Source organism: Calonectris borealis, chromosome 5 (assembly GCF_964195595.1).
Source record: "Calonectris borealis chromosome 5, bCalBor7.hap1.2, whole genome shotgun sequence".
NCBI lineage: Eukaryota > Metazoa > Chordata > Aves > Procellariiformes > Procellariidae > Calonectris > Calonectris borealis.
In genome coordinates this window covers 13,219,426-13,232,634 of record NC_134316.1, presented here as the reverse complement: position 1 = coordinate 13,232,634, position 13,209 = coordinate 13,219,426, and the positions used below count along the sequence as shown (strand labels likewise).

The following is a 13,209-nucleotide window of genomic DNA, read 5'->3' as shown; positions in this document are numbered from 1 at the left end:
GATTCAGTGTATATGTATTTATTGTATTATATAAAGCAGCTGTCATTTAAGCTCTTTTCCATTATTATTGTTAGATGGGCAATCTCTGTCACTTAGTGGCATGGCATTTTTGGATGCATTGAGTTCAGCATCTCTGAGGTATAAGATTCTTCTGTATTTGTTATTCTTCATAGAAGCAGATGTCTTTTACAAAGAGATATATTTAGCATAGATTGGATTTATCTCTTTTAATTAATGCTTCAAGTTAATTTATTTATAACATAAAACAGTGTTTTAAGGATTTGGGTAGTACTACTTATCATACTGTCAGTTTGATGCCATCTAGATCAGGAACAGCTGGTAGCCTGTAATAAAGCATCTCCAAGCCCCCAAGTTTTCAGTGGGCCAAATCAACAAGCTATGTTTGTCTGGTGTATACACTGCATCACAAACCTAGCTGTGCCCTAGCTGTTTCTTCATGTATTCAGTAATATGTCCCAGCTGGACTGATAGGCAGAGTAGCCAGTGTTTTCATGAGTCAGTCCCATGCAGTAGATAAAATTGATTTGGCAATTGGTCATCTTTCATTTGGAAGAAGACAGATACTCATGCTATGAAATAAATTTGAAATTTTGAACAACTAGTCCTCTAAAGTTTGAATCGCAGAATGGCTATAAATGGACAACGCTAGACCTTCTGTCTTCTGAAGCTTTCTAGGGTTATTGGTTTGGGATTTTACTTCTAACATTAGCAAAACAGGACTTTAAACCAAAAGTGCATATAAAATCAGGATGAATTTTCTCTTGTATCAGCTATGTAAATGAAGTCTGTGGGCTTTGGGGTTTTTTTTGTTTGTTTGTCTTTGAACTGGTGTGCCAACTTCAAAAAAAAAACTAATTTGAAAACTAATTTTTGTTCATGATTTGCAGTTCTGATTTTCTTTCCTAGAGAGAATTTTTTAATGGGTTGATACAACTATTGAAAAATACTTAGGTGTAGGAAGTGAATACTCCCTTAGTACTAAATGAGGTGCTATTTGCTGACTAGAAGATGTACTATGTGTTACTCTTAAAGCAGCTGTGCAATTTTTTGTTTGTTTTTAATTTCTGTAATTTCCTACTTCCAGTATTTATTGACATCTTGCCCTCTTGTTTTTGGGAATTGGAATTTCCTTCTGCATCTGAAGCAAATATACCTTAATACCGATTTAATGAAAGAGGTTACCTTAACAGTGCTTGTTATGTAACTTTAATATTATGCTTTTAAAACTAATTTAATTGATTAAAGAAAGGTACCAAACACTGCTGTATACAAGTATTTTGTTACCTAAGTGGAGATGCTTCTGAAAACAGGATCCTGTGCCCTTCTAGTTCTTACACAAGGCTGACAACTACTTGTGTAACATATGATGTGTGAGGTCTTTGGTTTGTAGTTCGTTTTAGTACTTGCTATCCTCTACTTCCTAATCATGCTTTTAAATTCTCTGAATTCTTCCTGAATGGAAACACAGCAATGAAGGCAAAGGCTGTTCTAATCAAAAGGAGCAAAGTGGTCTTCAAAAATGGATATCAGCAGGTAAACTGAAAACATCCTTTTCATCCTTTGTTGCAAATTGTTTCTCTTAAGTTTTTTATGAGAGTTAGGGCCTACTGCTCCTTAAACTTTGAGAGGATTCAAGTGTTCATTAATGCATATGTGTAATGCAGAATTATTAATATAGTTATTCCATTGAGAATACAAATGGTAAGGAAAACCAGGTAGCTGTTGAATCCATCCGTATGTCCACCAGCTTTACAAATATTAAATCTTGTTTGGTTTTTTTCCCCTCAATTTCATTTGAAGCCAGAATCAATTTGTAAATCTAGAAGTGGGATGGTAGGCTTTGTTTTTTTGTTTATGTGTTTTGTCTCTTCCCCTCTGCCCCCAATAGGCTTTTGGGGCCAATTAAAAAAAAAAAAATCTAGGAAAATAATTGTGTCCCGTTCCTGAATATACTTCTTAAAAGATGACTGCCAAGTATTATCATATGCTACACCTTTATAGTGACTATAATTTAATACGCTTCGTCATCACTGCTCAGTTTAGCAGTCTGAAGTACTGAAAAGTAAACTTTTCTAGTGGCATGTAAAATAAAAGCATGATGAGAGCCAAAGATGAAATGATTTGGTGTAACACTTCTTTAGAAGTGGTCAAGGTTATTATTATACTACTAAAATGCCCAGGAACGTTGTCATGGGCTGTAGCTCTTTTATATAGCATCTAATACAAATACCAAATTGGGGGGCAGGGGGAGAAGCAAAAAAGATTTCAATGTAAGTATGTGAAGTGAGAAACTATTACGAATGGACCAGGGAGCACAGACATCATTGGTAAAGCCACATACACGGTAGCCTTAGCTCATCAGTAGCTTTATATAATTAAAGTTTACAGCAGAGTATAGGGGTTGAGGCTTAAAGCAAATGAGATAAGTTTGTGTGCGTGTGTTTTCCTTCAAACGTGGGAACCTTACATATATATGTGTGTATATATATATAAAAAAAAAGCACAATGGTAGTTTTTGTTGGGTTTTTTGAAAGTAAAGGGTGGTTCAGGCTGATCAGAGAGAAATTACAATTGAAAATCAAGAACTAAAGTAATTTAAGCCAGGCCATCATTTATTCAGATTCTTCATCTCTGTATTTATATAAATGTTTTGAAACAATACTTAGGACATGATCTGGTTTTAATCATCTTTAATTAGCTAACTTATAGTTGCAGGCAACAAATTTTACTTTTCTGGGGGCATTTGTTTCTTTGAAGTTTTGTTGTAGAAGATGCATTAAGAAGCAAATGTTGCTTTGCCTATGTTTGTGAAGTACCAGGTGCTCACTGATGGTGGTGTTTCAGCAAACACAAAACAGCATGAATCTGCTTACAGTCTGAGCCTGGGCACCCTATCGTCTTTGCCAGTACTCTGCAACCTCAGGCTGCAGATCTGATCTCTGACTGAAAGGAATCAAATGTCAGTTTGTTCCTGGAGTAAACTAGTTAAAACAAAATTAAGTTTACAAGGAGCAAATGGAAACCAAGCCTTATGCTATTGATGTTTAGCTATGAATGTAAAATTACAGTGCAAGAATGTCAAGGATGCAGTACACCAAGCTGAGACGTCTTTGGCAATTGTCAGATTTGGTTTGATGTGTTGCAAGTCAAGTGTGTTGCACAAAGCTGTGATGATACAATTCTTTAGAAGATAAAACTTGAGCCGTGTGTGTAAGCAGCTAACAGGAAATACAAGCAATGCTTTGTGTTGTGAAAAATAAATGCCAGCAAGAAAGGCGGAAGAGCTTCAGCCAGTTGTAGATCAGTCATCTAAAATGGCCTGTGATTGTAAAACTTGCTCTGAGCACCCCTCCACAATGAATAGGGCCAGATGACCTTCACCGCTCGTAGGGAGCTTCCCAGTCACTGATGCAATTCAACAAACTCCATGTTGTCTCTGACAAAACACTAATGGAGCTCCATAGTTAGACATCAAGAATAGCCAGCAGTAGCATTGCTATATGTAAATGCAAAATCACAGTTGCTAAACAAGTACCACAATGTAAATCAGTGAGTGCTGATTACAGTGTGTTAAAATATATAAACTTTGTCATCACCACCCTGTTGAAAAGTTAATCTTTTGTTTATCATTATAATAACATGGATCCTCAAAGCTTTAGGATGCAGCTCTTGCTGTCTTACCAAATAAAAACATAGTAAGTTATGCTGAGACTACCACTGTACTATCCGGTGTATCTCAACCACTAAGAGAATCTTTAATGATAATAAATATACTTGCTAGAAAGGCAGCTGCAAAGATCATTCTAGCAGACCAATCCAGGTATCTTCTGACAAATTATTTTGTTAAAGAAAAACAATAGAAATCTTAATTGCGGTCTGTGTGAAACCAACCAAAGCCTTCAGCATCTTAAGCTGCATCTCCAGAGGCTCCTCCATAAGTTGTCTGTCCAAACAATCTTGTGGTGGTGAAACTAGTGAACAATAATGGCATAGTAGCAAGAATCTTCAACAAAGTGAGAACCTCAGAACTCAAAATGGTACCCGACAGGCATGTTGTTTCCCTGCTTTTTTTAACTGGGTTTTTATGGATCAGTACCCCTTTTTATGTGTCCAGACGATTAAGAATCTATATCAAGCTTTGTATAGTTTTCACTGAGTGTCTGTAGATTGAAAATATGAAAATACTGATGTTAAAGATTGTAGCTAGTTGCTCCGTAGCAAACTCCTTACCAGTGATTGGGCACTACTTGCATGAACCGGAACTACTGCACACTCTCTGGATAGCTCTGTCAACCTGTATCTTCTATACCATAATAACAAGAGTTTATTCTGATGTTGTCCTGTTGGAAGGCATGTTGAACTGGTGGTGTTAACAACACAGCATTGAAATCAGCTGATAAATGTGCTCTCTTGATAGCGTGCTGTCTTGAACAACTTGCCTTGGTCCCAGCTGCTAACACCACCAGCCCACCTCCTGCAGGTATGCTGTGGATATATTTACCAGGTTGATGGCTACGGGGCCATATGCCAGATATGATTGTGCCTGTTCCCACCCCCAAAACAGAGCAGTAAATGAAGGTCTGCAAAAGAGAGCTCTGCAGAAGAGTTCAAGATTGCTGGAGTGTTCAGATATTTTCACGCTACTTTGAAGTTACTGCAGAGGGGAAGAAACTTCATGGAAGGTTCTTAACTGCTCTCCACCCATTCTGACTTCTTGATCTTTGATTTCAGTTCTCATCTCAAGAGATTAAATTAAGTTCAACTTCTCAGCCTAATTACATTGATTATGTATTGGGCCTCAACCTCTTAGCCAAATTATTTTGATTACATACTGGGCCCTCATACAGTTTTGAAAATGACGTTGTGAATGTCCCTTTCATGTTTTCTCATGTTCTTTGTTTAGTTTCAGTAAATTGTATTTCAGTTTCATTGTAAGTATATTTTAGATATATTCCAGAATGCTTTCATAGCCCCTTCTGAGGCTGCCTTGGCAAGAAATGAGCTCTTCTGGGTGCTATAGATCAGACCTCTGTTTATCTTAATGAAAAATAAATCCATGGAGGCTACTTACTATACCAAATGGAAAAGAAGGAAGGGATTAATTCTGCATTAATATAAGCATTCTCCCTCTGTTCTCAGATTCAGACTAATGATTCTCATACAAAGTGTTCTGTGCTTTTTGCTCTGTGTACCCGCATTTCACAGAGAGTCTTAATTATGTGTTAATTGGTACAAAATTCACCTATCCAGATCTTGTAGTCTAGAGTTTTTATCAAGGTTCTTGCTGGTGTGTGGCTTGCTGCTGCCATCCTGGGATGGCGTACACACTGATATAAACTTGAATTCAGTGGTGATACTCATTAGAGGGAAGAAATTTGCAGATTAGTGTTAGACTGATCTGTGTCAAGAAACACTGTATAGGATACTGCTTCGCGCCATGTTTTCTTCGGGCAGAGAGAGAGAATCTCTCTTGCCTTGTGCTTAGGAGGTGGTCTGATTTTTGTCACTTTTGTCAAAAGCCATCCACTTTTTTAAATCTTGAATGACAGATGCATCCAGGTGGTTCTATTGTTATCTTCAAATCCTTACCCTGCTCTGACAAGGTTATCTTAGAAAGCAGTATGAAAGCTTGCTGCATCGTTATAGAGTTGACCCCACTCTAGGCTTGACTTGGAAGCTCTCTTGATTTTGTGGAGCAGAAGACTTTGTGTGCTTTGGTCTAATTCAGTTATTAGCGAGTGTGCTTTGAAAGGTAAGGTCAGACAGAGTTGTTCTGGTTGCCCATGTTTGGTCAAGGGAGCTTGAATACCAGTTTTTTGGGGGACTGTCAGAAAGGGAATAATAGGGTCATCTGAAAGACTTGTTAAAATACGTGGGATGCAGGGTGGACCCTCCTTCCAGATCCCAGTACTCTCTCTTTTATATCTTAGATGGCTGGCCAAAAGTAAAAGTTGCCATGTGGGCTGTTTGATGACGATCAGTATAATTTAAAATGAAAAATTGGCTGTAACTGTAGATGTGCTTGGTCTACTCGTATCTTTGTTTCCCTGGTCACAAACTTAGTGTTGTGCTCTGATCTTTACTTGCCTATGTATGAGTTGGGGGGATGAAGGATCCAACTTTGCTCAAAACAATGATGTTAAGACAAGGAATGTACCACATCCTGCTTGATGCAGGAGGACTCTAGGGAAGAAGGGATGCAAGGATTATCTATCTTGAACTGTCATGACTGGCAAGAAACCTCCTTCCCTTCTCCCTGCCTTTCACTCTCTTGAATTCATTTTAAGCTTATTAAAGGGAACTGAGGAACATAAACTCTGTTTTTTCAATTGTTAAAAGCAGAAGTTAAATCAGAATCACACTGGTCCTCGTCTTAATGTTCATAAAAGCATGTAAAGCTCTAGCTTTTAAAAAATTGATCAGAAAACCTGAGGGATGTGTTTTAATTATGATCTGAAGAAACACATTCTCAATCTGACATTTTTTCAGACTAATCTGTACCCATTTTTAGGGGTTTATCAGTACTTTTGGAATTGAATGTGTCTATGAGTATATAAACATTTGGGTAGGAGGGAGCTGTTTGCCAGAACAAGGGGAAAAACAGGTATTTCCCATTCTAGTCACAGGAAGAAAATTGATAAAAATATATCTGTAGTTTGACTGTTCTGGTGTTGAATAAGTTGAATTGTTCACTGATGTAGCAGAATGTCCATCAGTTACTCTCAGGAATTGTGGCTTCTGAAGTAGTTTGTTACGGGGAGGAAGAAGCTGAGCTTGGTTGGCTCTTTGATTTGAACTAATGAGCACTGTACCTTCATAAAAAGTTAAGTATGTTAACTTGAAATCTCTAGCAAATGAATACACTAACAATTGTTAGTCTGAATTTGTTTTCTTTTTGGAGGAGTGGTTAAGATTGCTGAGCTGTGTGGCTTAAGTTGACTTAACTCACTTTCTCCAGGTGCCCTTCTATCCAAGGGCAGGTTAACTGCAAGCTCTGGAGGCCAATTCTCTCCTGGTGGCCCCATAGTGCCACTTGCAGAGGTCACCAGGTACAGCTGTGTAGTGTAGTATTCAAATAATAATGAACTGGAAACTGTTTTGGCAGCTTTCTGGTGTGTGCTGCCTGAATGACTGAAAAGCAGGGATGATCATGGTTGATGGTAGAAAGGAGGAGGAATCTATTGGATAAATTGGCCAGTGATTCAGGGCTAGAATTACGCTGGAGTCATCACTGCTAGATGGGAAGTTACCATAGCAACAAAAAAAGCTTTCTTTCAACATTTCTAATTAGAAACGTTACCCATCCTCTTAAATAACTACTTTTGGCTAATTTTAGAATTTATCTGCAGTTTAGAATGCTTGGTTCCCTGAGGTGTGTGTTACCTTAGGATACCATAGTGTGCACATGTGTGCAGGCACATGTGAGCACTTGTTAATTCAAAATTGAGAATTTGTTTGGGAATAGAGGAAACAGGAAAGCGGCTTTTCCTGTTCAAAGTAATGAACAAAAAACAGGTGGCAGTGGAAGATAGCCAGTTCAGAAAAACACCATTAGGCTCAAGCACAATATTGAAAGTATAGAATCCTGTGCCGTAATAGTGTTTGTAATGCATCTTAATTAGCTTTTATTGTTTAATACATGGTAAGTCATTGCCTCCTAATTTTTAGGGCTGTTTTTCTTTCTGCTTAGTCTATTCATAATTTCATTTGGAATGGTTTTTTTTTAACTTGAATTAATGGATAGAATTTACCTTGCAGGTCACTTGTATTTCACCAAAAAGATTTTTAAGCATTTAGGGTTTGGTATTAAAAAGTGAAATAGTTTGAAAAATGCAATGTAACAGGTATTACTTGTACATAAATGCTTTTAACTTGCCGATGTATGCTGTTTTTACTGAAACAAGTTCTAGAGTATTTTTGGTAACTTAAGACTTCTGGTGTTCGGTGTATTGTCTCCCCTTATTTGTTCTATAAGGCTGTAAGGGTTTTTGTTGTTATAATATTAAATTCTCAAAATGGTCATCTTAAATGTGTTCAGTGAAACTAAATGTTGCTTTCAGTCATATCTTCGATATATTAAGTACTGTGTGTATAATATAACACAATTGTTAATCTGTTCTTGAAGCATATACATTTGTCTCCCAGTTATGCTACTAGAAAAAAATTTGAACAAAATTACTGTCTTAGAGACTCTAAAGGTAGTTAAATTTATGTATGGTAACATTTCTGTGTGCACTGAGTGTGTACACTCCTAGACCATATGGAAATTGCTGATGAATAAGCTATTCTGGAAATCCTTTTTAGAACATGAAGAAAAGTGGTTTCTGTTGGTTTATCCATATCCCTTTGAAAATGCCATTGATGTTATTTCATGCAGGAATGAAACACTGCTTTCATATCTACTATACTTAACAATCTCTAATTAAATCCATTCAAACTGCCCAAGCAGCAGCATTACAACTTGATTTCCATCCTGAATCCCATTCCCATCTGATTTTTTTCCTATTTCTTATCACATGGGCACTTCCTGAACAGGAGAATATGGTCTTTCCTGTAAGAGAAAAGTGCCAAGGTATATTTTTGAATGTGTGTGCTTCAGTGTAAAATAGTTTGCAATTTGAAAGGCTTCTACAGCAAATTAAGGTCCTGTAAAATGAATTACAATACTTGCAGTAAGTTTTGCTGCGCAGCTGTTTCTATATTCTTAGTGTAGGTCACTCCTAGATGTTTTATCATTCTTGTAAAGAATGTCATGAAATTATTCATATGTAAAAAGTTAACTATTACCTACTTTAAACCTGCTTTTCCTACTTCAAAAAAGGAATGAGAAAGACAGCATCGCAAGTTCTGACAGGCTTTTGTTAATGATGCGTTTTATTCAGCTTGAGAGAGAGCACTGTCAAGTGTAGTCTGGGAAATAATAGCAAACTGGAAACCTATAGGTGGGAACCATTTTTCTGGTTTTATGTTATTTGCTTCACACAGAGGTACAGCGACAATCTGATAAGGATTATTGCAGTAAAAGCAACTTGCTCTGAGTAGGCAGTAAACTGCTACAAATCTTCGGGTATGTTTTAGAAGCTGCTGAACCTACTACAATAATAAGACTTGCTCCTTTAACTTTATATCAAAGCCTGAAGGTCCTACACCAAGCCTAGGACTCTAGCAACGAGGCACAGTACAAATAGGCAGTGAAAGGTTCACCTGCTGTAAATAAACAAGGTCCTGTGATCCCTTTGAAGCTGAAGTTAGACAGCCAAATACCTTGGAGACCTGGACTTCTCAGGGAAAAGTAGAGTAGCTGAGGAACTACATTATTTTAAAATTTCTTTTTAATTGGCTGGTAACTTCAAATAAATGGGCTAGTGCATGTAACAAGGTGATCAATTCCCATTTATATGAGGGCTATGGTACAGAAATGAACACTGAAAAGAGGGAACAGAAGAATAGGTAGCTATACATTCAGAGGATCATTTGATTAAAAGCTTATTTTGCTTAATTTATTTCTGTTACAAATAGTTTTTTAGAAGATTTTCTCTCTAAGTTCAGCTGCAACTAACTGCTTTCAATTCTTTTTAAACAGGTGTCAAACAAAAAATCAAACAGTACTCCTCCCCCAGCACAACTATCTAAAATCAAAGTACCAGCACCACAGACAGTACTGAAGAAAGAAAAGCGGCAGAGTTCTTCAAGGTTTAATGTTAGCAATAACAGGGAGCTTCAAAAACTGCCAGCTTTAAAAGGTATGTCTTTCTAAATTAGAATGACTTCTGTGGGGCATCTTGGAAATCAGACAGAGAAGCATCTCAACTATTGTACTTCTAATATCTGGACAGTATACATTATATATCCAGTATACACATGTGCAGACTTGCACATACTCGCATGCTCAAACACATTGTTTTGTTTTTTTTTTTTCTTTTCCTTCTTCCCTTATATGAGCATTTCCAGTGTGTTGTATAGGAAATACCTAAGTTTCTTCAACCCAGAAATGTCTATGTGAAAGTATATTCACTCATCTCACATAAAAGTAGACTATTGGGGTTCTCTATGCAAAATATCAGTCATCTGTCCTCAGCGCAGCATGCTCAAACCCTACTTTGTTTGTACTAAAATACGTCTTGCCACTGTGAAATGATCTGGTCTATCGCTATTTATTGGTGTGGTTTTCCTGAGCATGGGTCAAGCGTAGTGGCATCTTTTTAGTGAATGTGAATTTTTCCTTTGTCAGTTTTAAAGCTTTGTGATCTTTTAGAATTATATTTACTGCCATCTGTGATGAACAGATGATGACGATGCATCTTCTCTTACTAATACGGCTTTTATCATCTTTATTTTAGCTACTGACTGTTGTGTAGATACATGTTTGCATAAAGTGCTTATGGTAACTTGTAGTAGTGTTAGGGTAGAATTTTCCAGGTGTGTTCAGATGTACTGAACTATTGTTTATGAGCAACTGATTTGCTCTGAAGGTTTATTTAAAAAAAAAAAAAAAAAGCTGTTTTGAAGTGCGATACATACTGCTTTCCAGTGTTCAAAGTTGGCAGTGAAAGCCTAATAGATTGCTGAAATGTTGAGTAGAACTGTTGTGGGCAATGTGAAAATGTCAAGGGATAAGGCTTTTTTCCTCCAGTCATTGTTTTCTTGATATAATGCATTAGTGTTTTTTGAAAACGAGAAACCCGGCTTCTCAGCCCATGTGAATTATACTGCTTTTCATACAGATCAAATCAGAATGCAACATTCTTCTCTTCACACAGATACTGTTTTTACAAAAAGAATATGAAATATTGTCCATCATGTTAGTATAACAGTCTATATACAAGATGCCGCTTAAAATTTTTCAAGACTTAACTGCTGTTTATTTAATTAGTAAATTTCAATCTATTTTATTAAATTTGTAAATAAGAATATTTAGCACCACAAATTATGAATAATATGTCCTAACTTTTAAATTGATATTGTAGGTTAATGCACAAGCTGTCATATCCAGGGTGTGACATAACCAAATGACACTGAATTAAAGTAGTGATTTTTATAAGAAATTAGGCATACAGCCTCATTGACTGGCATAATCTTTTGTTCAAAGACTCGGCCGCAAAGAAAAACATTTGTTCATTGGTCTAGAACCTCCATTTTGTCCTATTTTAAATAGTATGTTTCTGGTAGTGCCTGGGACTGTCAGTTCAGGGAGACTAGAGCTGAGCACTCAATTAGAAGCAGAGTGGACAGTGAGCTGGAAGTGAGAAAAATGAGTGCAGATGGGAGAGGGGGGAAAGTAATCCATTTTACAGCAGGTGGGGTGAAGTTTTAGATCTGTTTCCATCTTGGCTCTGTTGCAGTTTAAACTAGTAGGCCAATGAAGGGCAGAAGAGTGCCTGCTTGGCCTTGGGGGGCAGGGGAAGTAAGTCTTAAAAACTGTGTAAGGTATATTCTGAGAGTGTTCTACCATTTTTGACGCAACTTACCTGGATGTGAAGAAATGGTAGAAGTGTTGTTGTGCATATGCACTATATTTGCCTTTCAGTCTGCAATCACTCCCCTCACTCCCAAGTGAAAAGAAAGAAAGGATCTTGAGCTTATCTCTGGTAGGTGTCGGATGCTGTGTGTGTGTCCCCAGGCTGTCAAGGGTCAAACTTTGCTATGAAACGCTGGTGCAATTGCTGATCTAGTGATGGGTAGTAATTACTGCCTTTACTAATAAAGCTATGTCCAGTCTCATGGATCATAGCAGGTGTCTGTACAGTTGCTGTGCTCACTGAATGTGCTCACTCATGGCTTAATCCCCACCTATTAGGGTTGCTGAGAACGCTGTTGGCCAGTCACCCTGTTCTTCTAGTGTGTACATAAGTACATGACTTGATGTGTGTTCAGTGGGTCAAGTGAAGCTGGGAAACTTTCTTTTTGGACAGCTGTAAGTGTGTTATTTAATGTCTGTGTCTGGACAGGAGTTAAAGCAAACTGGCAGGCTGTAATTTAAAGGGCTGAGATGATTAAGGTGGGTTTGACTTCTACGAAGTGCTGGGAAGAATGTAGCGTTCTTCAGGGTAGCTGTGTTTAACCAGCTTCCAGCTTTCAAACTCCAGTTATTCATAACAGGTGGCTATATTTCTATGGCTACAGTACCTGGGAAACCTTTCTTCTATCTGTAGTAGACCAGAAGATGTGTATTTTCTTCATAAATGTTGGGTTGACTGCTGTGGAGTGTGATGTACTTTACATGAGATTGTATTTTAAGCACAGCATATAGAATGGGGTTGTCTCTGCATACTTGAAGATCTATATTAGATCTGTGAAAGCCCATAACTGGTAAGCTCTAAATGGCCTGCAGTATTGCTGAGATAACCACCTTGCTTCTGTGCCATAGGGCTGGAGTTGAGGTCAGTGGATCACTTGAAATAGTGGGAAGGGAAATGAGGAGCTCCCAAAGTGGGTTTTCATCAAGGTTGTTTATTTAGGAAATACTTTGCCTTTTAACCTGAAATAGTCTCAATTTTTGGTCTTCAGGCATGCTGTGAACTTTCTCTTGGGCGTTGCACAAAAGTGCTGATGATAGGCTTCCAGAAATACCAGCCTATTTGCCCTGGTGACTGGTATTAGTGTGGTATGATTTATATTCATTGGAGCTGCTTATGATTAACATTGTACACCCTCAGTTTACTCAGGAAATGGAGGAGCAAGATAGCTCAGTTAATGCAAAAAGAAAAGGAAATAAATTATGACTTAAGAGGCTCTAAGAATAGAGATGAACATAGAAAAGAGAAGTCTGTGATGCAATTGGTTTGTGGAACATTGAGATCTGTATATTAGCAAAGCTGCAAGCTGGCACCGGTGAAGCTCCCTGCAGCACGGTGCAATGGAACCTGATTTAGTTCAGGTAGAATAGGTAGCTTGTCTGCCCACAGATAACCCAGAAGTATCTCTGGAGAAGTGCCTTCAGAACTGTGTCAAATGTCTTGAAAAGATCTTACCTATTTTCACCAAAAAAAGAAAAATTCTGTGCTGACAAACTTGTGTTATATTAATTTCTGCTTATCTGGTTCTTCTTGTTAGCTAACATTTGTAGTACAGGTACTTCAGTTACAGAAAATTTATTTTTATTTTCAGTTGTTTATTGGGAAAAAATTACTTATTGTCCTTAAAGGTGTGTTTTGTTTTATTATGATTTGAAAACTTGCAGATTAATGC

At 37.4% G+C, this 13,209-nt stretch overlaps 1 protein-coding gene across 7 annotated transcripts in view; it reads left to right on the top strand.

Moving 5' to 3' along the window:
- Positions 1–13,209, top strand: part of PPP2R5C (protein phosphatase 2 regulatory subunit B'gamma) — an 83,963-nt gene that overhangs the window by 7,270 nt on the left and 63,484 nt on the right. For 3 of the 7 annotated variants that reach the window (XM_075151077.1, XM_075151078.1, XM_075151075.1), the window contains exon 3: positions 9,605–9,764. The exons of 1 other annotated variant lie outside the window; for it this stretch is intronic. In XM_075151077.1, coding sequence (XP_075007178.1) covers positions 9,605–9,764 — 160 coding nt within the window. Of the gene's footprint in view, positions 1–9,604; positions 9,765–13,209 lie in introns of those variants that run through there. 3 more of the 7 variants (XM_075151079.1, XM_075151080.1, XM_075151083.1) reach the window with 3 other exon arrangements.